The sequence below is a fragment of the Canis lupus genome, chromosome 29 (genome assembly GCF_048164855.1).
Source record: "Canis lupus baileyi chromosome 29, mCanLup2.hap1, whole genome shotgun sequence".
NCBI classification, from domain to species: Eukaryota; Metazoa; Chordata; class Mammalia; order Carnivora; family Canidae; genus Canis; species Canis lupus.
In genome coordinates this window covers 27,841,999-27,866,304 of record NC_132866.1, presented here as the reverse complement: position 1 = coordinate 27,866,304, position 24,306 = coordinate 27,841,999, and the positions used below count along the sequence as shown (strand labels likewise).

At 52.0% G+C, this 24,306-nt stretch overlaps 1 protein-coding gene across 17 annotated transcripts in view; it reads left to right on the top strand.

Moving 5' to 3' along the window:
* PAX2 (paired box 2) overlaps positions 1 to 24,306 on the top strand; it is a 92,179-nt gene that overhangs the window by 6,902 nt on the left and 60,971 nt on the right. For 8 of the 17 annotated variants that reach the window (XM_072805668.1, XM_072805675.1, XM_072805680.1 and 5 more), the window contains 3 exons: positions 3,965 to 4,075; positions 7,538 to 7,706; positions 8,531 to 8,728. In XM_072805668.1, coding sequence (XP_072661769.1) covers positions 3,965 to 4,075; positions 7,538 to 7,706; positions 8,531 to 8,728 — 478 coding nt within the window. Of the gene's footprint in view, positions 1 to 2,279; positions 2,480 to 2,687; positions 2,827 to 3,964; positions 4,076 to 7,537; positions 7,707 to 8,530; positions 8,729 to 24,306 lie in introns of those variants that run through there. The other 9 variants (XM_072805670.1, XM_072805667.1, XM_072805665.1 and 6 more) reach the window with 5 other exon arrangements.

Here is a 24,306-nt window from a genome sequence, read left to right as displayed (position 1 = left end):
GTGGGGGAGGAAGTCAACGGGGACCCTGTTTCTCCCACACCTACACCTGGCAGTGCAAGCCCTGGGCAGAGCAAGCCCTGGACAGCGCAAGAGTTAGGCCAGCTGCAGCTCAGCAGCCAGGAGGGAGGCAAGGGCTAGAGCACCGGGAGAGCCTGGCGGGGAATGGAGCGGAGACGGCGAAGGAACGGAGATCCACAAGGAAGATTTATTGGGCAGATCAGATGCACAGAGGCGGCTAATGAAGCAAATCCCGAGATGGGTATCAGAGCAACTCCCCAAAAGTTTATTTGCCTTTAAATTTCCGCAGGGAGGCGGGCGCCTTGTTTGAAGTGTAAATGCCCCTAGGTTGGGGGGTGGAAGGGCCGCTTTGAAAACACCAGAGAGAAAAGGTTCATTTAGAGGCAGACGGGAAAAGCAACCAACCCTGACAGGTCGGAGCCCGGGTTGTGTTTGGGGTTGGGTTGTTTTCTTTCTTTCTCTTTCTTTTCCTGTTTCCTCTACTTTCTTCTTCCCTTTTCCCCTTTCTTGCTTTTTTCTCCTCTACTAGATTGTATAGAAGAAAAGGAAGAACAGGAAAGGGAGCATCAAGAGGGAGAGGCCAGCGTCTGGAGAAAAATCTGTAGGCCAGCCCTGGAGCCATAGGAGAAGGCACAGCCTTGGCCAAAATGTTTCTAATCATCAGGGATCATTGCTCTTTAACTTTCTAGACTGGGGAATGGGCTGGAGTTGAGGAGAGCTGCCAGGGGCTGGCTTAGTGGGAGGGTGAATGTCCAGCTAGCGCAGTGCTGGGAAAGGGGTCCCAGAAACTGGAGGTGGGTGGGGTGGGAGTGATTCTGGAATCTCAGAGGCTACCTGGGAATTGGACTATCATGGGAGAGTCTTCTCTCCTCAGGGGGTACATGGGAAAGATAGATGTGTAAGTATAACTTCCAGCACACTTTGTGTATCAAGTCCCCAGAAGTTCCCTTTCACAAAATGTGAAATCCCTCTTGCCCAATACTTGATAATGCCTGTTGTCTGCATCCACATCTCTTCATAGTACGTGTAACACAGAGATATGTCTAGCTGGTTCTAGAAAAATCTGTGAGTCTATGTGTGTGTGGAGGTGTGGGGGGTGTTCTGGGCAGTCTTATTCCTCCAATAGTTCAGACTCCCCAAGACTTATTAACTTCCTGGACCAATATGGGGAGACCTGGGGCAAAGGGCTCCTTCATTTCTGAGCTCCTCTCAGTAAGGATCCTTCCTCTATCACCCTGTTTCCACCTCAGTCTTGGTTAATTACCTTCCTGAAGGAAGCCCAAGGCTGTACCAGGTAATACCACCTGAGAGCCGCTTTCTCCTAGGCCTGGGAGCCTTTCGCTTTAGGCTGCGAGGATCTGTATTTTCCTTTCTTTAGCTCCCCACACGAAGTTAGTGCGTGTACGTGGGGTTGTGAGGCCAAAGCAAACCCGGGAGCGCCATCTGCAGGTCTCTAGAGGAAGAGACTGACCTTCGGGGCTGGACCCTGCGCCTTCACCTTCCAGCCCAAGGGAACCAGCCCAGCCGCCCAAGGAAAGCGGGAGCGAAGGTTGAGAGGGAGGAGACTGGCGGGGAGGTTTTTTTTACCCCCTCCCAGAAGTTACTCTGCAGGTGGATTAAGCGGATCAGGCTCAGGAGGCTCCAGGAAGGGGGGCAAATGTCAGGATTCCAGCCGACTCAAACCCGTAAGGAGTGGGAGGACCAGAATCCTGTGGGACTGAGCCTGGCTGGATCCCTGCCCGAAGATTAAGGGCACTCAGAACACCCGGGTGCAAGAGGCCCAGTAGGAGTCTCCTCCTGGCTGAGTGGGGCAGGGGCGGCCCCCATCCTGGCTGCTGCCTGGGCATCCACCAGCGGGACAGCGGCGCGAGTCTGCGGCTCTTTCGCGGGCACCAGGGTCTGCAGGCAGAGGCCAGAGGCGCCTGGAGACTGGGCAACCAGAGCGGAGCGCGGGGCTTCCCTGAGCCGCCCTTTCGCAGACCCAGGGAAGCGGGGGGAGGGAGCGAAGGAGGGGGAGAGAGTTAAAACATCAGCTGAAGTGCCAAGATGATTTATGAGACGAGGGAAAATATTTCATAAAGATCTCCCGGATATTCTGTACTTAACCAGTTAGGAGACAAAGGGCTTCTCCTGCCTGGTGCGTATGAGCGGACCCGAGCGAGTGCGGACGAGGGCTGCGGAGGCTGGGCCAGAGGCTCTGGCAGGAGCGGGGCCGGGCCGAGCGCGCTGCGCCTCCTGCGCTAGCTCCGGAGCCGCCGAGCTGGCAGCGGGCGGCGCTCAGCCTCGTTCGCAGCCTCTTCTCCCCAGCCGGGAGTGCAAACCTCGTCTCCCGCGTCCTCTGCCGCCAGCGACCAGTCGCTCTGCACTGTCTCCTTCCCCAAGCCCTTCTCCCAGGCCATCCGAAGGCCCAGAAGCCAAGTCCCCGGGCTCTCCCACCGTCCGCTGGGTCCCACCGAGGCAGGTGGGTCCTCGCTGGAAGTCTCCAGCTCCATCCTAAACCGAGCGTTCTGGGCTGCCCAGAGCCGGATGGCCAAGGAGAAGAGGGAAGCCCTCCGCGCAGCCGCGCGTGGGATGAGAGAGGACAAACTGCCGGGCACTTTGCCCCGGAATGAGAATTGGGGGGTGCGTGGGTGGGGAGGTACCTCAGGAGGGAAAGGCGAAAGGGAAGGACCAGAGAGAGGAAGGAAGAATCAGGAAGGAACGGAAGGGAACTCAGGGCTGAGAGGAGGGGGGTTAAGACTAGGGATGCGGACCGGGCTTGGGGCCGCGTGGCCCACGCGGGCACTGGCCGGCGGATGGCAGGGCTGGGTGAGTTGGGACTGGGAGCCTGGCTTCGGAGAGCGGCGCTCCGCGGCACTCCGTCGTTGCCTGAATATTCATTAGACTGGCCGCTCTTTATCCTTATCTAACGTTTATCTTATCGGCGAGTTTCGTTTCTCTGTGTAGTTTTAATCCCGGGCTCCCCTTTCCCCTCCCCCTGGCCCGCTCCCCTCCCTCCCTCCCTCCCTCCCTCCCTCCCTCCCTCCCTCTCTCCCTCCCTCCCTCCCTCCCTCTCTCCCTCCCTCCCTCCCTCTCTCTCCCTTCGCCCGCCGCTCCCTCCCTCCCTCCCTCCCTCCTGTTCCCTCCTCCCCTCTCCTCCCCTCTCCGGCACCGGAGTGACAGGCGCGGGGCCCTCCTCGCCGAAGCTCGGGGCTCCGGCGCTGGCGAATCACAGAGTGGTGGAATCTATTGCCTTTGTCTGACAAGTCATCCATCTCCCAGCGCGGGGAGGGGGAGGGGGTCTGGAGGGGGCTTTGCAGCTTTTAGAGAGACACACACCGGGAGCCGAGGCTCCAGTCTCCGGCCGAGTCTTCTCGCAGCCGCAACCCACCTGGGGCCAGCCCAGTGCTGCCGGCGCTGCTCGGCTCCCTCCCTCCCTCCCTCCCGGCCCTTCGGCCGCGGCGGCGTGCGCCTGCCTTTTCCGGGGGCGGGGGCCCGGCTCACGCTCTCCCCTCCCGGAGGCGCCCGCTCGGACATCCCGAGGATTGCTACTTCTCTGCCAACTTCGCCAACTCACGGGCACTTGGAGCGGCCCGGCTCCCCGCCCGGCGCCCTCGGGCCGTCCCCGCTCCTCGCCCTCCCAGACCGCCGCCTCTCGGATGCCCGGGATCCCGGGGAGCGGAGCGAGCCGCCTCCCCCGCCCAGCCTCAGCCCTGGCCTGAGCCGCCGCGCACGCCATGCGCCCCCAGATCCCCCCGGCTCGGCCCGCCGCCCTGCGGCCGCTCTGCTGACCGCCCAGCCCCGCGCCCCGACGGTGGGAAGTTGCGGTCGCTGAGGTTGCAAGCTCCGATCCGCCCGGGAAGCGTCCCCGCGGGGAGCACAGCGCGGCGCCCCCCGCCCGCCCCGCCGCAGCCGGGCTCCCGCTCACCTCCCCCCCTCCCCAACGTCCCTCCCTTTTCTCCTCAAGTCCTGAAGTTGAGTTTGAGAGGCGACACGGCGGCGGCGGCCGCGCTGCTCCCGCTCCTCTGCCTCCCCATGGATATGCACTGCAAAGCAGACCCTTTCTCCGCGATGCACCGTGAGTACCGGCGCCCGGCTCCTGTCCCAGCTCGGGGCTCCCCATCCTAACCCTCTCCCGCCCTGTCCCGTCCCAGCGCGGCCCGGGGCCCCTGAAATCGGGTCCCATTTTGGAGACCGCACTGGCTTCTCCAGGCCCCCCCCCCCCCCGTTCGCTCTTCCTTTTCCACTTGTTCCCCTCTCTTCTTCAGTGTTTCTAAAGCCTCGGGTTTCTCTCTTTTGCCTTATGTCACCAATACTTCTCCCTCTACCTGCCTTCCTACCTTCCCTGGTGCCCATCACCTGTCTTCCTTCTTTCCACCTGCTCCTTCTTAGGTCATCATTCCACAGCCCCTGGCCCTCGCTCCAGCCATCCTACTCCCTTGTCACCCTCTTGCCCTGGGCTGGGAGAATAATTGGCAGGCAGTTTTGAGGGGTTTGTGTTGTGTTCTCTGTTCTCTCTCTTTCTCTCTCTGTGTCTCCCCCACCCTCCATTCATCTCTACCTTTCTCAAACTTAGAGAGTGGTCGTCCAGGAGGAGACTCCTAGCATGGGCAGCTTCGGTGTCAGGACAATCAGGCAGAAGAGTGTGGGGGTGGGGTGCCCCCATCTGACTCTCAGCTCCCAGCATCTTCAGGCCCTGGCAGCGCAGCCAGGGCTTCTTGTGAGGTGGTTTGTATTACTTCCTCTTCTTTTCTTTCCTACCTCCTTCCCTTCTCCTTCCCCTTCTCCTTGAGTTGGGACCCTGAGATTGGCAGGACATGGTGGTCATCTTTCTCTGCCTCTCCGTGGGAGATGCTCTAAAAACAAAGAGGGGTTCCAAGGAGAAATCAAGCTTCGTTTGCAGTTCTGGAGGCTCCTTGCCGGCCTCCCATTCCCTGGTGAAAATGGTCCACTGGCCAGTGGGTAGTCAAAGGGGAAAAAATAAGGAAGGAAGAAAGAACAAAAGGAAGGCAAACGCCAAAGCTAGGGAGAAAGGGAAGAGGAATCCAAAAAAGGGGAAGAAAAGAAAAGAAAACAGAAAGGATGCTACAGAGGAAAGACAAAGGGGAGAAAAAATGAAGAAGATACCAAAAGATGGAATTATTTTAATGAGATTTGAATTTATCTAATTCATATCATATGTCTTTAGCTTGGAGAACAATTCAGAGATTTTTTTGCAGGCTTCCCCCCCCCCAGATAAATAGATTCTAATAAAAAAACTTCTCCTCTTCTGTAGATTAATAATTAAGGATGATTTGTAACTTTTCACAGGGAAACTTTTTTAGACCTGGCTTGGATCAGTACTCCGGACAAGAAAGCCAAGGAGGAAGAGCTCTGTTTTTCTCTAAGCATTTAATTAGTGTTATGGGGAGTGGGAAGGGGCTTTAAAAAATACTCCTGGGATAAAATATATTTTCCTAAATAATTTCCGGGCACAGGTAATCGGAGTCAGGGGCCTTGGGCCGCCGCGGGTCTCCGCGAGCTGAGCCAGAAATCCTGTCTCCTTTCTCGGAGCGAGTGGAACCCGGTCGACTCGCCGCCTCCGCCCAGCCGGCGGCTTCCCTGCCCCGCCGCCTCTGCTCTCGCTCCTTTCTCTGGCCAATTCCGCGGGGCATCTGCCGAGTCCCTGCCGCCCACTGGGTGTCACTTTGAAACCCAAAGGGAAGCAAGGAGAGCTGAAGGTGGTCGGAGGAAGGGAGAGACCGTGGCGCGGGCGGGCTGGCCAGCAAGCAGCCGCAGCCCGAGTCCGCGCTGGCGGCGGCCGTGGCGCATTCCAGGCCCGACTCCGCGGCGGCTCCCGGTCCCAGCCCTGGACTTCTACCGTGCCCCCTTTCCATCCCCTTCCTTTAGATTGGGGCCGGGGGGCCGGGCCCAGAGCCCGGGGAGGCTGAATTATTCATCTTTAATCTGCCCGCAGCTGCCGCCTTTTCATACGGGTAACGCGAGTTCTCCCGGGGCCTAAATTATTGATGGTCCGGGTTTGGAGGGAGGGGAGGGTGAGGAGTGGGGCTAGAGGTAGGGAGAGTAGCCGGAATGAGAGGCAAAAATAAAAGGTTCTAGCCTTCCCCAGCCTCCAGATCAGAAGCCTGTCCCCAGGGATTATACCGGCCCTTGCTCTCAGTACCCCTAGAAGGGGACGGGAAAGAAATGAGCAGAACGCAGATGTTCCCGCTTTCTCCGAAAGTCGCCTGAGGCTAGCAGTGCGGGGGCTGTAGGTTGCCGGCCAGGTCAGGCTGGCTGCTAGAACTCCCTGCGCTTGGATTGCTCAGTAACTGCAGCTGCGGGTTGATCGCTCTGGGTACAGGATTTCTAGACTGCTGTAGGCCATGGGGAATAGGGTGCCGTGCACTGTCCTCAGGCCTGGCATCCGGTGACCACTTGGGCTCCGAGGTTGGGGGGCTCCCCCGCTAGAGTCAGGTTGGAGACCCAGCGCCCTCCTCCTGGTCAGGAGAGCAAACACCTTTGCTTCGCAGTGTCCTGGGAGGCTGCCGAGGTCTAGGAGGTCAGAGGGATGGGAGCTGGCTCTGGCTGGCAGCACAGGATGCCCCGTGAGTCGTCAGCCCATCTGGGTGACCTGTACCATGCTACCTAGGCAAGGCAGTGGGTCCCAAGCCTGGCTCAAGGCGGCAGGCAGACGAGCCCCAGCAGCCTGCGTTCTCTGGCTGCTGCAGAACAGAACAGAGCGCCGTGCGGCTTTCCACTGCCTCCCTGGCTTTGAGCGCAGCAGACTCCGGGCCCCTGCAGTCTTCAGCCTTCCCTCCTCCATCTGGCTTTCTTTGAACTTTAGACACTAGGGAGACGAGTGGGAAATATGACCCCCAAATATCTAAAGATAGAAAACAAAGGAAAGGGAAAATCCCCATCAAAACCCAGAATAAAACAAAAACAAAAACACAGTGAAGGACGTAGGCACACTCCAACTCTGATTAAAAATAGATATAAGAGGTAGGGAGCAAAAAGGAGGGTGTCAGAGACTTAGCCCCTTTCTGTGCTCGGAGCCCTTTTGTTCCGAGTCAACCGGTCCCAGGCCCCCCAAAATCATCTGCCTCCAAGCGCTAGCACACACCAACGACTCCCCCTTGCTTGCGGCTCAGGCGGGATCCCGCTTCACGCTGCTTCTGTTCTCTGCTCCACCCTTCTTTTCCTTCTCCTACATTCTTTCCTGCCCGCATTAATCCCCCTTATGTCCTCTTCGCACCCTGCTTCTCCATTCCTTCTCTCACTTTCTCTCTTGAGAGGTACTGGTCTTAGAGCCGAGCTCTTCTCAGCTCTCTGCCCTGTGTCTGCGTTTCCGCGTCTCTACGGCCTGGGTTTCAATCCCCAATCCCCGCCGAGTGGTGCTCCGCAGACAGCAGACCGCTGCTCTGCCGAGAGTCCCCCATCAGGCCCCTCTGCCCTGCCTGCTCCCTTTGCACATCCTGGGCTGCGGACCCTGACTAATGGCTAATGGCCCGTCCCTGCTGTGTGTGGGGTGTTGTGTTTTTTTCTTGTCTCTCCCCAGCAGGGCACGGGGGTGTGAACCAGCTCGGGGGGGTGTTTGTGAACGGCCGGCCCCTGCCCGACGTGGTGAGGCAGCGCATCGTGGAGCTGGCCCACCAGGGCGTGCGGCCCTGCGACATATCCCGGCAGCTGCGCGTCAGCCACGGCTGTGTCAGCAAAATCCTGGGCAGGTGAGGGCCTCAGAGCTGCCCCTGGGAGTCGCCTTGCCTCCTTATCCCATGGCCCTGGGTCTCCAGACCGAGGACTTGGCTAAAAGTCCAGGACGCCAGTGGAAGAAGGGGTATCTAGATATGGGGTGGGAGGGTATCTAGAGAGTGGCTCCTTTTGGACAGGGTGCTCAGGTGGTGGCCAGGACCCCAGGAACAAGGGCGGAACAGGATCATTCAGCTCCTGCCCAGCCTTGAGCCTTGGGGTTCTTGTGAGCAGGCTGCCAGATACAAGACTTCAGAAAGGGAGGGACTCCTCTTCAAGCAGAGTTAATGCAGACAGTGGGGCGGGTGTTGGAGGAACAGGGTGGGGAGCATAAATGGGTCCCCAAGAGGAGAAAAAAGTCAGCACTGGGGAGGGTTGAGGAGGGTCCTGCTCCTGGTTCTCACCAGGGCTCTGTGCTCAGTAGGAAAGGGCTGGAGGTGGTGCCTCAGCCCTGGTGGGCCTGGAGGCCTGAAAGTGCGTTCTTCCTCCTATTCTTTAATGAAAGACTGGGATTTCAAACCCCCAGGGGCATGTATTCCCACTGGTGTGCTTGCAATCCCTGGCATGACTGTCTTCCTGGAGGGAGTGTCTCTCTCATCCTCCATTCTCCTCCTCATCCTGAAGCCCATCCCTCACCCTAGCCAAGCACCCTCCGGAAGCTGGCTCAGCCATGCTGAGTCTTTTCCCTCTACGAAGCTGCCCTGCCTCGGGTGGGAGAGTGGCTTTACTGCCCTGGAGCCTGCAGCCTCCCCGCCCCTGCCATGGCCTGTTCTCGCTGACCCCGCCGGCCTTCCCGGCGCAGGTACTATGAGACCGGCAGCATCAAGCCCGGAGTGATCGGAGGCTCCAAGCCCAAAGTGGCGACGCCTAAAGTGGTGGACAAGATTGCTGAATACAAGCGACAGAACCCAACTATGTTCGCCTGGGAGATCCGAGACCGGCTCCTGGCTGAGGGCATCTGCGACAATGACACAGTGCCCAGCGTCTCTTCCATCAACAGGTGAGCAAGCCACCCGGGACTATAGGGCAGCACTCCAACTCCCAGCTCCTGCCTATCAGGGTATCTCCCAGTTTGAGGTCTGTTCTTTCTCCAGCCTCTGCCCTGCCTCCAGGCTCTCAGCCCCCAGAGTCCTTTGGGCAGGGAGAGGGGACCTGGGAGGCAGAGAGATAGACAGACAGACAGAGCGGTCTCCAGCTCACGGCTGGGTATTCCTGCCAGGCTTCTCCCGCCGGCGTCCTGGAAATGAATCCAAGTGTTTGTGGTAATTAAGACTCCAAGATTACGTGCCTCAGTATCTAGAGACAATCACAGCCCGCAGCCTTTAAAATGACCAGTGTCTATTCATCGCTTCCAAACAGACTTCCCTTTCTAAAGGCATGCTCCCTTCCCCAGGGGCAGCCGCCTATCCTGGCTTCCCCACCCTCCCCACCAACTCCCACAAAGCTTGCATCCCAGGAGCCCTGTCCTTGCTAGGCAGCTCAGCACAAATTTCCGGTCTACATGCACGGGGATCCAGGCCTGCAGAGCAGTCGCCAACCACCAGCCGGCAATTGGCAGGAAGTAGAGAAACTGGACAAGGAGTGGGACACCAGGCAGGCAGGGAGAGCCCTGGACCTCGAGGTTCAACTTTAGGATGCTTAGGGCCAGGGGAAAAGTCTGCATGGATGAAAGGCTCAGTGACATGAGGATGGCATAGGCTGGAGTCAGCTCGACATATAATTGTGCAAGATAGTCTCCCAGTCCCCAAGTTACTCCAGCATGCTCTCTGGGAAAGTATACATGCACACTCCATGTATGTATACCACACCAGTGTGCAAATGGGGCTGTGTTGGGCACAACACATACAAACAGCAATTGGATGCAAGAACCCAGGATGGCTTCAACATCACAGAACTGTACAGTCTGACATCAACAGAGACCCTGTACAAGTTCCAGACAGCTTGGCCAGCCTTTCAACCCCTGTCCCCCATTTTAAGGCAGATTCCCAAATGAGAAGAAGGCTGAGGGTTTCATACCCTTGTTATTCTTTGTACTCTTCATAGACTCATTATCAGGACAACTAATAATTTGGATAGTGCCTTTTGCTGAAACTGGCATCACGTATCAAGTTTTTTTTAATATTTTGCAAATGATATGGAATTATCCCAAATCATCCTGAAAACAGCAGGTAAAATTAGCTGGTAGAATGTACCTTGGCTAAAGAAGATTCCCTCTGCCACACTCGTGCTGTAACGTACTGCGAGGCGACCCCAGAAATTATCCCAGTGTGTGCCATCTGTATTAAAATGGTTATTCAGTTATGAACAGGGTAACATAATACTGATCAGCTAATTATACACCCTCCGAAAACCCTCCAGCTCCCTGGGCCTGGCTCGCTAGGTACTGAAAGCATAGCGGTTTGACATTCAGACACTTTCAGAAGGAGCTGGAGAAAGACTCCGGGTGGTTTGGGAGAGGAATGTGTCCTTTGCATTTAAAAGCCAGAGCAGACTGGGGAAGCTTTGGGGCTAGGGCAGGACTGGCCTTTTGGGAAGGGCTGGGGACAAAGCATTTGTTTTCTGAGTTATCTGGAGACTCAGCCCTTTGGCTGTCTGCTGGTCCTGGGAGTGAGTTGGAACAGAGATCTTGGGCGGAGAGCAGCCTGCTGAGGAGCGATGTTGCTGGGACTGGGTGCTGGTGTACTGGGGGACGTTCAAGAGAAATGCTTGTTGTCAGTGATAGGATTTGCAGGCCTTTAGAGGAACCCAAGACATGCACAGTTAAGGCAATTTGCTTTTCTTTTGGGTAGAGGGTTGGAGCAATCAAGGCACTTCTGGTGGCAGCATCCCTTGCCTACGACCCCATCTAGCACCCTGTCCCTCTTCCCCAACATATACCTTCAGTGGCTGAGGTGTTTTGGGCAGCTGGCTCATGCCAGAAAGCAGGGTAGAAGTGATCCCAGGATCAAGCTCAGAAGCTTTGGGGTGCACTCCCCAGAACTAGGAGAAAGTAGAGGAGCGAGGAGGAAAAGAGTGGGTTGAGAGTAGAAGAATGGCCTCAGCTTGATAGCACTGAGAGCTTGCAGAATCGGCTCAGCGTGGAGCCCTACCACCTGAGGGGCACCGCGGCTTCCTTTGGGCATGTAGAAATAGCTATCTGTGGGCAGGTGTTGCTGGAGATGGAGAGGGGTGGGAGGAGAAGAACAGGGAAGCCACTGGCAGCCTGGGCAGCCAGCCCTGCGTCTGCAGTTAGGCTTCCTGGTTTGTTTTGTCGTCAAGGAGTAAACAGGGTGTTTTCGATGACACTTTGGGACAGAAGCCTATCACGGTTCAAATCTGGGAAAGAATTCTGAGGGCTTCCCAGTGTGCTGCTGAGTTGGGGCTGGAAGGGTGCATGTAGGGCCCCATGTTCTCAGCTTCATCCTTGTAGGTGCTTTTCTCTAAAGGGGGAATGGTTTATCTGAGATTTGTTGTTTTACCCTGAAACATGATAAAGGCAGGATGTTTCTGCCAGTGTTGGAGGTATCAGGAACTTTGTGAATTTTCACTCACCATTGGAAGAGCCTGGAGATTTTCCTTTGTGCAGAAAGTGTGGTGCATAGGGGCACTGGTGGTTCTTGAGTTTAGAGTCTTACTGTTGGTGAGGTGCCCACTTGTCTTAGGTACTTTATAATCATTGTAAGTGTGTGCATGTCTGGTGATTGGCAAGACAGGAAGTCCACACATGCTCACCCACCTGAGCCAAATTGTGAGTTTTTTTTAATCTTCTCCTCCTCAAAACAGATGCTGTCGCCGCACTTGAAATATGCTGTTATGGTTATAAACTAAATTGCTTTTCATGCTTTAAAATTGGTTTTGGTTTTCTCTGATCCTGTCGCGATAAAGGCTCAGACATTCAATCCACATACTCCACTGGCAAATCCTCAGAGAAATACCTCTCTGAGTCAGTAGAGTAGGTCAGAGAGGCCTCCCAAACCCACTCCAGCCCCCAGAGACCACTGTCAAAAATCCAGAGGGTTGACTAGATTGCTTAGCATGTGGAATTTATGTGACTCATTCTCAATATTGGGTTACTGATCACTGAGCATGGAGTTGCCAGCTCTTCAGCTTGTACACTGCCACTGTAGAGGACGGATGTTTATAAACAGGTGACTTGAGATTGAAACCTGGTGTGGGAAATGGCCTAGGGGGGGAAGAGATGGAGCGAGATCCATGTTACCAAAGGGGGAGAAAATCACCTCATTATATCGCTGAGCAATTGACTAGGCAGGGAGGATTTTCCTGATTATATGCCAAAGTCTTCTGGCTTGGCTGTTGCTCTGTGCAGAGTATACAGCTCCTTTGAAAGAACAGGCTCGAACTCCAGGTAGAGTCTAGGGTTACGGAGGATCCCCTGAGGGTGCTCTCTTGGAATGAGCTGACAAAAAGGCCATTGCTCTCTTAACTTTTCCAGCCTGCCCTACACTCTTGGGATCAGGGCATTCCCTGCCCTTAGATCTTCAGAGTGGACTCTTCCAGAGTCAGTTTCTCACTGATCACCTGCTACCCACACTCTCTCTCAGCCCCTTTGGCTCTAAGTAAGCATGTTCATTTTCCTAGCGGTGGCAACAGTGGCTTCAAGGGGACAGCCGCAGCACTGTTCAGGGATTCCATCCTGTGTCATTTGCAGGCCTCATCAGAGGTCTGGTGGCTTTGAGGCAACAGTAGTGGGCCAGCTGTTCATTTGAAGACCTATCAGAAAGAAAAAAAAAGAAAGAAAAGAAAAACTGGAAATGCTGAAGACATGTTCAGGGCTGGAGTTTGTGTCTCTTTTTTTGAAATTCAGGTTCTAGAACATTGCACATTTGACTCATAGACTCTTAGAACCTGGCTTGGCCTGAGTCTGAGCCAGAAGGGCAGCTTTACTTGCCACATCTCCATACCCTTGTAGCTGTTTGGTAGTCAGGGCTGTTGGTCTCATGGCAAAGGGTCAAGGCAAGTTAGTGGGCTAAGAAGAAGACTTATGTCCTCAGAGGAGTAGGAGAAATAAGGACAGAGAACTTGCCTTTTGTGGCCCGGGGCCTTACCAGACTAGGGCCACAAATATGCCAGTTTCTGTCTGGGAAGCCTGTCCTTCTCCAGAGAGGGCTCTCCGCTGCTGAGATCACCCATAATTTGACTAACATGTGAAATAGGTCCAACTTTGATCTTTCTTTCTTTCTTTTTTTTTTTTAGATTTTATTTATTTATTTATTCATGAGAGACACTGAGTGAGGCAGAGACATAGGCAGAGGGAGAAGCAGGCTCCATGCAGGGAGCCTTATGTGGGACTTGATCCCAGGACCTCAGGATTATGCCCTGAGCCAAAGGCAGGTGCTCAACCACTAAGCTACCCATGCATCCCTGTTGATCTTATTTCTTAAGTGTGCTGGCGTGGTCCTCCTGAAAAGCTGTTTTTGTTCCTTTAGTTACTTTAGGCTTCCTGGCCAGCAGTTGTATTCGTCTGTTTCCCTTGTCGGTTGGTTCCGAGTGGGCTTTCAGGCCAGAGAATGGCCTTTAGGTGAGAGCAATGGCTGGTTGCCCTGGGTTCTTACCTCAGCTGGCAACTCCAGAGAAGAGAGAGACAGGCCCGGTTGTCCCTAAGGAGAACTCCAGGTAGGTTTTGGAGGGCGGTGCAAAGAAGAAAAGAGAGGGAAACTCCTCCTAACTAACTAAATAAATAGTGTCCCAACTATTTTGAGAAGTCAATAAAACCATCACATCAAATATGAAGAGGCATAAATCTTGTGTCGGCACAGGTAACCTACTCAATTGCTTTTATTATCGTTCAGGCTGCCTCCATTTATTACCGTCCACGACCTGGGCAAAGGAGGTTGCGTGGAGGGTGGTCTCCAGTGCAATCCTACACCCCGAGAGGCAACAATCAGCCCATAGAGCCAGGGATTTCGATGGGAGCTTGGGAAGGGCCCATCTGTCTGCATGAAAACCAATCAATAACTCTGTAACCAGAGCCCTTGTCACAGGGAAATGGACAACACAACAGTTCAATACAGGGGCCACAGGGGGAATTATCCAGTGGAGATGGGGCCAGGCAGGAGCAGCCCCTGGAGAAGGGAAACAGGGTGCCTGGAGAAAGAAGGTTGGGGAAGGATTGGGCTGTGGCAGGGCAGAGCAGCGGTGCTGCGTGCATATTGGCAGGAGGAGCAAATTATTGTGCAGAGTAGGTCCAGGGGATGAGAAGCACTGTTGGAAGTTGGTGTGGGAGGAAACAGTTGGGAAACTGGCTCATTCTGGTGCACGTGAGGATAGTGTGGTTGCATATGTGATGGCATGTACTTTCAGACTAGAACATTACCGCTTCCAGAGAAAGAGTGGCAGTGGTAGTAACTGGTAGAGAAGATGATCAATACCACCCCCCCCCCACACACACACACACGCTACCAAGAGCCTGCACTCTGAGGAGGGGCTTGTTATGAACCCACATGGGATAGGGGTCCTGCTTCCCCATCTTGTCAGGGCGACTGAGAAAGGAACACGGTAAGCCAAGGGCTCCCCTGTCTGCTCCCAGTTCCCTGGATCTCCAGCTCTAGCTATTCAGTAACTTCCTCTCTTAGTTCTCAGATTTGTCTTGAGTCTCTCCTTGTTACTACCTGGAGTTAGAGGTCTCATAGTAAGAGGAAAGATGTATATGTATATGTATTTTTTCATTTCCTGTTTTTTTTTTTTTTTAGGATTTATTTATTTATTTGAGAGAGAGAGAGAGAACTCACACATGCCAGAGCCAGCATGTGGGGGGAGGGGCAGAGGGAGAAGGAAAGAATCCCAAGCAGACTCCTGCTAAGCACAGAGCCTGAAACAAAGGGGAGGGGGGCACTCTATCTCTCTATCTCACAACCCTAAGATTATGAGCAGAAATCAAGAGTTCGACGCTTAACTGATTGAGCCATGCAGACACCCCTTCACTTTCTGTTCTTTAAAATAGAGAGCAGTAAGGACGATCCTGGAGTCCCAGGATCAAGTCCCATATCAGGCTCCCCGATGGGAGCCTGCTTTTCTCTCTGCCTATGTCTCTGCCTCTTTCTCTCTGTGTCTCTCATGAATAAATAAATAAAATCTTAAAAAAAAATTAAAAAGTGCAGTAAAGGGGTCTAAGCTGAGCTGCTACTTCTCTGAATCCCTGCTGCTACCCCCCCTATGCCCCCAGCCTGGTGTCCTGATTTTTTTTTAAGATTTTATTTATTTATTCATGAGAGAGAGAGAGAGAGAGACAGACAGAGACAGAGAGAGAGAGAGAGAGAGAGAGAGGCAGAGACACAGGCAGAGGGAGAAGCAGGCTCCATGCAGGGAGCCTGACATGGGACTCGATCCCAGGTCTCCAGGATCACACCCTGGGCTGCAGGCGGCGCTAAACTGCTGCACTACCGGGGCTACCCTGAGTTCAGATTCTTACAAGGGAAGCAGTCACAGGTACTGCTATGGCCAGTGTAGCTCACCTAGCCATGCAGGTGAGTCTAGAAAAGAGAGAAGGGCCCCTGACAGATCTGAGGCATGGGAATCAGTATCTCACAACTAATGCCCAAATGACAAATGAAGTAAACAGGTGGGAAATTAAATCACATTGGGTTTATCTGTCTACCAGTAAGCCAGGGGGTTGAATGTTTTCCTCCTGTTGAACCTGTTGTTTTTGGTGCTGTCAAGGTGCGGCTTGAACATGCTTCACAATGGTTTTAGGCATAGAGGTTGACATCCTCAGTGAGTGTGGTTTTATATGTGTATACTGTGCCTGCTCTTTGGTACAAGGGCTCTGAGGCCAAGAGGAAAGGGAGGAAATTCCAAAGAATGTGTCCTGCAGTCACAGACAAAGACTGGACACCTTGTTCTTGGCCCATCAGGTCAATCAGGGAGGCAGTCATTGGGCCATTGGGTGATAACAGGGCTCCGCTGAAGATTCTTTGTTTCATAATTTGGGCAAACTGAGGTCAAATTTTCCTTCAATCTTTATTTGCACTGTAACATTCCACATTCCAGCTAGCCCCCCAAAAGAGGGGCTTGGCTGTAGTGATGTCTCCTTTGTATTAGAGAGCTGTGTAGTCAGCTGTCCATCTTCACTTCAACACTTGAGTCCGGCAGGACTAGGTAGGGACCAACTGCATAAACAGTTAAAAAGATGCTCTTCCCAGGGGGCCTCTTTCCTGTAGAGCTCTAGTGCAGAGACCCACCAAGGGGTGCAGGTCCCTCCAGCAGGAGGCGTGGCAGCAGCACGGGGAACACAGTCATTGGCAGAGTTCTCCCAAGGGCCAGTCTCCAAACCCTTCCCCAGGAACCCAAGTACCAGGGAAATAAGGAAGAGTTTATGTGTGAGAAACACATAACTGGGGGTTGGCAAGGCCTTGGAGACCAGGCAGTGCATGATGGCACCAGCAGATGCCTGGAGCCCCGAGGAGCTGTTGGGGGTAGGAAATAAGAGGAGAGTGAGTGACCTGGCATTGTAGGAGAAGGAGGAAGGCCTTGTGCTGTTCCTCCCATCCCCACCCCCACCGTGGGTAGGAGAAGAAGGTGTGTAGGAGGGAGGGAGGGAGGGAGATGGGAGAAGCCATAGGACCAGGTTCCTCTTGTAGCTTATCCTCAGCAATGACAAGAATAACCGGACTCATTCTTTTGGTTTTTGAGAGGTAACATAATAAGAAGATATTTTGTTTTTCATGTGAGAGTGAGAGAAACCAGGAGTTGTTGGCATTCTAGAAAGGTCAGGTTTATCATAGGGATGTAGAGGGAGGAAAGTAGGGCTGCAGAAGATGGGATGGTGTTGGTGAGAGCTGGATGAAAGGGCTGGAATATGCAGGCCCAGCCTACAGGCAGGAAGATTCAAGTTTTAAAAACCCTGTGCTTGGTCAAAGAAAACACAGCTTTAAGCCTGATTTGATCCCTGGGCCGTGTAACCAGACAGAGCTTTTCTTCTCTGTTTTAGACCAGAGCACTATCGATGCAGGTGCAGGGGTGCAGGTGACGCTTCCTGAGCTCCTTAGCCCACAGGCCCCTGAGGAAGACAAATGGAGGGGAGAGTCGGGTCTCTACAGTGAGGGCGAGGGAGGGTGAGGCACGAGTGGGAGGGGAGGATGGAAGTCTGAAGGAGGGCTGAAGAATGAGAAAGGAGGTGGGGAGGCCAAGGGGTGGAAGGGAGAGGCCTCTGAGCTGGCTTGGCTGGGTGAGAAGGGAGCAGTCCATGGCCAGAGGATAAAGCAGAGGGCTCCAGGAACTTGAAAAGGGGGTTGGATCCCTAGCATCTCAGCCAAGGGCCTCTGGTAGTGCTTAGAGGTGGTTGGAGGGAGCCTGAGCTCTGGGAGGCTGGTAGATCAGGCTGAGGGGGACCTCAGGAAGGTCGGCCAGGAAGGAGAAAGGTGGCAGAGCAGAGGAAGTGGCATGGGAGGTCAAGTCGCAGGAGCTGGGGCCCATGGCCACCTGTACCGGGCAGCACACCACACGGCAGGCTGGCCACGGCCGTGTAGCCACTGCGGTGTCGTTGCTGCAGCCTGGTCCCCAGCAGCAGGGAGGGTGGGAGAGAGGCCAAGAGGAAGGGGGGAGGTCCTCACTTCCTAAGTGTTCCAGATTTAGAGGGCCCCCAACTGGGAGCTTTTGGCCACTTTGCTCTGGACTTCCTCTTTTGCCTGCCTTCAGCCCTGCCTGGACTTCTCTGCAGTGAGCTCAGTCTGCAGCCATGCAGGAACAGAGGAAGCCAGAGGACGCCCTGGGCAGCTCCTGGCAGGAGTAGCACAAAGGCCCTATGACAGGGCAGCAGGCTGCAAGGGGCACGGTACCTACCTTGTAGGCATAGCAAGGTCAAGAAATCAGAGAGGAAGGCTTTATAGGTCTGGGAGAGAAAGGAGGAGGGCAGGAAGGGATGACAACAGTAGCCACAGAGCTTGAGCAAATGGGAGCAAGCACCAAGGCCGCTATCTCCTGCCTTAACACTCCCGCTTGGCCTCAGGGTCTTTACTGGGCTGGTGGAGAAAGCTGCAGGAAAACCAGGTGCTTTGTATGCAGTATCTGGCTTGACAGGCCACAGAGACGGTCAGGGAAGAGACCTTTATTTTGCTTCTTATCTTGTGATTCTCTATCCTAATTCTAGAGGCCAGGATGGTGCCTGCCTCTATGTCATACCATACCACCTCTAAGTTGGTGACTATGCGTTGAGGGGGCCTCTGCATGACTCTGTTTTGAAACAGCCTGTGAACTCTGGAAAGAGTGTGTGGTATCTAGCTGAGCCTAGCGTGTGTGTCCTGGGAAGCTGTCTAAATGGTTCTGGTATTCCAGGGAGCTCTTAAAAGGAGTCAGTCTTGTCAAACAGGGGGCTGGTGGTTTGCTCTTCAGAGAGTTTCCAGCTGAAGGGATTGTTTGGTCAGAATGAAAGTCTCTGCCAACACTTGGGCCACCTGCCTATTTGGGATATTAGCAAATGTTATCTGGCAAGCGCGGGTTGAATGGACGATAGATCTCCTGATGGGTTGATGAGTGGGAGTCTGGTCAGGTACAAAGGGTCTCAACATAGTCTGTGTGTGTGAACATGTATTTTCTCTGCTAGAGATGAGGGTGTAGTGATCGGCTGGGTCATGGGTGTGTAACATGCCTACGAGGAGTACTGATGGCAGTGCTTGGTTTATGCCTGTCGAGATCATCAAAGGGAGTGTGTATTTGAGGAGGGACACAGGTCAAGTTGTTTATCTCTTTTTATCATCTGCAGAGAGGTTACATCCTCTCCTGCCCCCCTATCCCTTACATTTTTCCTTCCTCTCTCTCCTCCTCCGCCTCAGGTTAGCTGGTTTGGGTTAGGAGGCCAATCTCAGTAGACTCTAATTGAAGAGGGAAGAGAATGTGATAAGATAAGGAAGGCCATCCTTCCTCTGGGGACCAATATAGGTTTCATGTTCCCCCACTCCACTTGGCTTCTCTAGGGAGCTGACACCAGGGCAGGCAGCCTTCCCACAGACCGTGACTGTCTGGCTTCTGGGAGAGTCAGAGGAAATGAGGTACTCCTTGGGGTCAGGACTCAGGTTCCTTTCCCCATCACCATGGGTCTGGGTATGGGAACAGTCTAATGGAACCCCTGATGAGAGGGTAAAGAGATAGAAGAGAGACAGCCTAGACAGGAGGAAAGAAGTGAGAGCTGGAGGTAACTGACACAGGCCAGCTCCAGCTAAAGCCTGTTTTTTGGCCATAGAAGTGGACTGAGTATGTATGTTGGGAAGGGAGGTCTTTTTTTTTTTTTTTTTTTTAGGGAAGTGGCTCTGAAGCCTTTTGGCCAGTCTTCTGGACTGGGCACTCAGTTCTTTTCAGAGGATACAGCCCTGGTTTGGTCCAGCTCCCCCCTAAAAACAGTGGCCACCATCACTCTTACACCCCCTACCCTCCCGCCTTTTCCTCCTCCCTCACTTCCCCTTAGTTTGGCCCTGAGGATTGGGTAGTTCCTGGCTCCAGAGAGACAGCCTGGAGACTGCTTAGGAGATGACCTCCCAGGATGGGTACAAAAAAGTTGAGAGAAATTCATTTCATGGCCAGTAGCTGCTTAGAAAAGGCGATTCCAGCATACGAATGTGATAAATGTTAACTGAGCATTAATCGCATTAAAGAGGGCCCTATAAACTTTTCATTTCTAATTAAATTTGTCCAGTGATGCTGCCCAAGCGAGTACTCTGGGCCTTTGTTTATGTGGAAAATTAAAATGCAAATACAATGGGATTTATTTCCAGGAGTGGAGTGATGGGCTGGCCCCTCTGGCTACTGGTCTCCAGGCCTCTCTGGCCAGGTAACTGCTTCTTTGGAAGTGCTGTCTCTTGGGACACATTCTAATGTGAAGGGAGAGGACAGAGTTCAAGGTCAAACAGAGTCAGAAATGAGGAGAGGGTGTGGAAAAAATTGAAGAGAGGGAGAACAAGATAGTAGATGACCCAGAAATCTAGGAAGGCATTGCTCTGGTCTCCCCCTGCCCCTGCTCCCTGCTGCCCCCTCCACTTCCAACTCACACCTCTAAGAGAAGAGAGTCCCAAAATCTCACTTGTGAGTAATGTCATCACAAGCCTCGGCTGCAGCTTGGAGATGAAGTGTGTGCGTGGGAGGGAGAATCTGGAGGAACCAGCCCTGCCAGGCATGCGTGGACCTCCTCCTAAAAGAACCAAGGGGTCATCTGCAGGGAGGGCCTGGGGCCTGGATTTATCTCTAGCAGTTTGAGGGGCTGCTGCTGTCCACATCGTGGTTTCACTGATCTCTTCTTGCCAGTGCCAAGCAGCACTGACATAGGGCAATGGAGCAGAGAGGCACAAACCGAGGATGCTGTGCAGGCACGCCCGCCTGCACGCAGGCTTCTCATGTGTAGGGAGAGCCAGTCACTCATAATGAATTCTAAACAAATGTCCCTTACAGGGAGTCCTTTAGTGCCATGATGCCTTGATAAAAAGCAGTAACCCTAAATACTGTTGAATGGGATAATCTAAAGTTCCTATTTACCAAAACATAAATTAAGTTGAATGGAGAGAAAACACGGGTCAGAAAAATCATGTGGGTAGATTAGTAGAGACACTGAAAGGTTGCCATGCTGCTCTATGGATAAGGAAGTTGTAAAGGGCATTAAAAAGTAGAGAGGGAAAGAAAATGGAAGTGGAGACATGATAAAAAGCAGAGCACTAAATCACAAATAGGGGTACACATACAAAGTCACAAACCAGATTTACGCCAAGCATTGCAAAATCTACAGCTTGGTCTGACAACACATAGAGATACTCTGTGCACAGGCATGCAGGCGTGCAGAGGGTAGATGAGGCTGTGTCAGCATGAAGAGGTGGACTTGGCCGTAACCTGGGCTCTCTCTGCTGGCCAGTGGGACTGATCCAGGGATCTGTTTGGGTCTGGTTCTGCAGACAGCCAAGAATACAGCCTTAGGGGTTTGTAAAGGTCTTTGAGCACAGGAGTCTCTTGTGAGCTGGATCCACATTCTAATGGATCTCCAAGGCTGCAACCCATTCCCAGATGGAGACTGCTTGACTAGTTTTGTTAAATAGCTTGCTACCCCTGTCCTCTTTATTCTGCTTTATTCTAGGTTATCCTTGTCCTTTTCAGTGTTCACTTATGTCCCTTAGAAATGCATGAGCACTGCTGACAAACAGGTTAATGTGACAGCTCCCAAACATCTGGATGGAAACCAGGACCCTTAGGCAATCATCTATGAGGGTTGTCAATAGGATGCCAAATATCTGGTGATTTAGAGACATCTACATAATTGATCAGATTTCTAAGTTTTTATCCAGGCATCAACACTCATTTTCATTTCACTGATGTTGCATTTCATTGGAAAACACCTGTTTTCAGAGCAAAATATTCTGGGTGACAAAGTGCTGTGGTTCAAAATCATCTTTGATGCATTTGGGTCTGGTTTCCGGCTTAAAAGGAGGTTGGTTTTGACTTGAAAGTCAGCTGGAGAGCTGGTGCTCAGAAGGTTAAGTATCTGAACAAGCCGGTGGATGCTTTCCCTGGAAAGTTGGTTGAGAGGGCAAATCACTTTCTCCAAACAAGGGTAAACTGTCTGGAGGCCTGGCTTCCATAAGGGAATCCATTTTGCCATCTTAAAGGAGAGTATAGGGTTCTTAGGAGGCATGGCCTTTTTTTGTTCATTTATACTTTAATTTGTCCATTCAGAAAACCTTTGTTGAGTACCTGCTACATGCCAGGCAATTCACACAAACCTACGTAACCCAGAAAACATAAGAAAGTGGGCTCTGGGAGAGACTGCTGGAGTTTGAGTCAAGCTTCCCTACTCACTGGCTACGTGGTTATAGGTAAATCTCACATCCTCTCCGGCCCTCAGTTTCTTCACCCATCTAACATGGGGATAACCATACAGCTCTCTCACAGGCTCTCATGAGGGTTACGTGAGTTAATCCACATAAACCTGCTTCACATTGCACCTGGCAATGCTCAATAAATGTTAGTTGTTATTATGGCAGTCATAGTCATGAAGTATATATTTCTTCCTATATGTCTGCATCAATGTGTGTGACTTCTGGCTTGTGTGTGCATAAACAATGATTTCTTTTAAATAAAAAAGCTTGAGCAGAAAGGATATTCTGTGAACAGAAATGTGCATCATGAATGCCAGTGAGAAATACGGTCCACTACGAGCCTAGCTGGGTTTAGGAAAGGGCCTGTTCTATGTGTGTGCAGGAAAAAAGCCCACAATGTGTCAGTTATATGACCACTGAACAGAATTAGTCAGATAATTGCCCCTTTTGTTCATGTTGAGAGCCCAGCCTCTGTGGATGTGTGCCAGTGTGTGCGCACATGTGTGTATGTATGTGTGTGTGTGTATGTGTGAACTTCATATGCTTGCACACTCCTTCTCTGGAATGAGCCTACTAGTGCTTGAGGAGTTGAAGGTTGGCATTTTCTGGACTTTATGGCATTTTCATGGGTGGTGGTGCTTTGCATTTTGTCAGTTTTTTTAAAAGGTAAAATGAAACAGTAATGAAAAAAATCCTTATTTGATGGTTTTGAAGGGTTTCTCTGATTCTTAAATGTCATAGAAGGAAGAGTAGGGAGGTAAACAGGAAGAGGAAGGGAAGAGAGAAGAGAAAGTAAAGATAAGATAAAGGATAAAGAGAGGGGAGAGGGGAAAGTAAGCAAATATTTGACAAATTCCAACCAATCTGTCTACTATTGTCCCACATCTCTGGATGTTCCAGGGAGGCATGGGAGATTAATTGCAAGTATTTTCACTGTTAAGAGCTAAAAGATTATAAGGAGCAAATTTAGGAGAAAAATTTTACTTTGGGCTTAACGTATTAAGTGCAATGACTCAAAGTAACTGGACAGCTACAAATTCTATTTACTCTGTGCTCAATAAGAGCAAAGACGAAAACCAAAGTTTACCAAACTCACAATGATGTGTTCTGGCTCCCCATCTTTATGGGAAGGCCCATGGAATGAGGCCAAGGCCTGATCCCATTCTTGCCTGTGGCTCTCTCTGCCCATTTGGCCTGGGTAGGTAACCAGGTTCAGCTCAATGGACTTTCATAAGATCCACACCCAAATGCCTTAATATTCACTGATCTGATTTCTTTCTTACGCCTTCCTTATTTCCCAACTTGACCCCTAGATTTCACTATCCCTTATTTATACTTATTGCCTGACAAAGGTTCTAATTTTAAATTTTTTTTAAAGATTTATTTATTTATTTATTTATTTACTTGAGAGGGAGCACACAGAGGGAGAGGGGGTAGCAGACTCCCTGCTGAACAGGGAGCTTCATGTGGGGCTCGATTCCAGAACCCTGGGATCATGACCTGAACCAAAGGCAGACACTCAATGAACTGAGCCAGCCAAGCATTCCAGTACTGATTTTTTAAATTAGAAAGTGAATCTTTTAAATAAGCTAAATTTGAATCCTGAAAACTCAAGTATCCTTGAATTTTTTCCATAAGTATAAAATGTTTAAGGGCCACCATTTTCCTTTCTGCCTATTCATCCTCACAGGGCTGGATGCAGCCTCGGTATGGAGATGGGCAATGGTGAAATCTATCCTCTCCCAGCCCCTGCCCCTGTCCAAATGGACCAGAAGCCCAAGGAGAGAACGGCCCCTGCCTCCATGCTACCTGACTGCAGTTTCTGCACTTCTCTGCTTAAACCACACACATACCTCTACTCATCTTAGGGTTTTATGTATATTAGCACACACGTGTATATGCTTGTACACACGCATAGGCCAATCTTATGGCTGCTTTACTTGGTAAGCCCTCATATTCATAATAGTAGTAGCTAACAAGTACTTACTATAGTAAAAATCATTATAAGCATGTTGCATGTATTAATTGATTTAAGCCTCATAAACAACCCCATAGGGCTTTATAGGATTGTTTATAAATGAGGTAACTGGAGTACAGTGACATTAAATAACTTACTCAGGTCACAGGTTAAGCAGCAGAACTAGGATTTGAACCCAGGCAATACTGGTTCTAAAGCCCATGTGCTCACCCACCACGTTCTACTTCATATCACCTTTCCATCAGAGGGAACGCAGGCATGTACAGTCTCTTGTGGGGCTCTGGTAACTTGCAGTCTCATGCCCAATGATGTAGTTACACATTTCCTTACAAGCTCAGAACAAAGAGCCTGCACCCTAGTAGAAAGTCACACCTAGTGGGTGTTCCCATACTATTCCATGGTGTGTGTGTGTTGGGCGGGGGGGGGCTGTGAGTGCAGGTCACTGCTGAGCCATGTCATCTGGGGATGCTGGGAGGGCAGAAGGTACAGATGGCCAGAATCACAGAGACTAGTGGACTGGGGAACTAGAATTTGTGTTGGACTTGGGTTCATGTTCATTAGAATTGGTGAGTTTACTCCCATCCATCCTTCTCTTGCCACATCAGGGATCAAGACTCTCAATAGGCATTGAGTCTGGCTTTGGAGTTTGACTGCCCACATTAGACAGAGGTAGGGAGGGTGGAACCAGGACCTGTATCCGAAGTGTCCCATGGATCAGGGACAGCAGGCTTCCAACTATGCATTTGGTCATTGAGAAGAAATTTGTCCCACATCTCTAGAATCTTCCTTCTGGAAAGCAGCAGTGCAAATGACTAA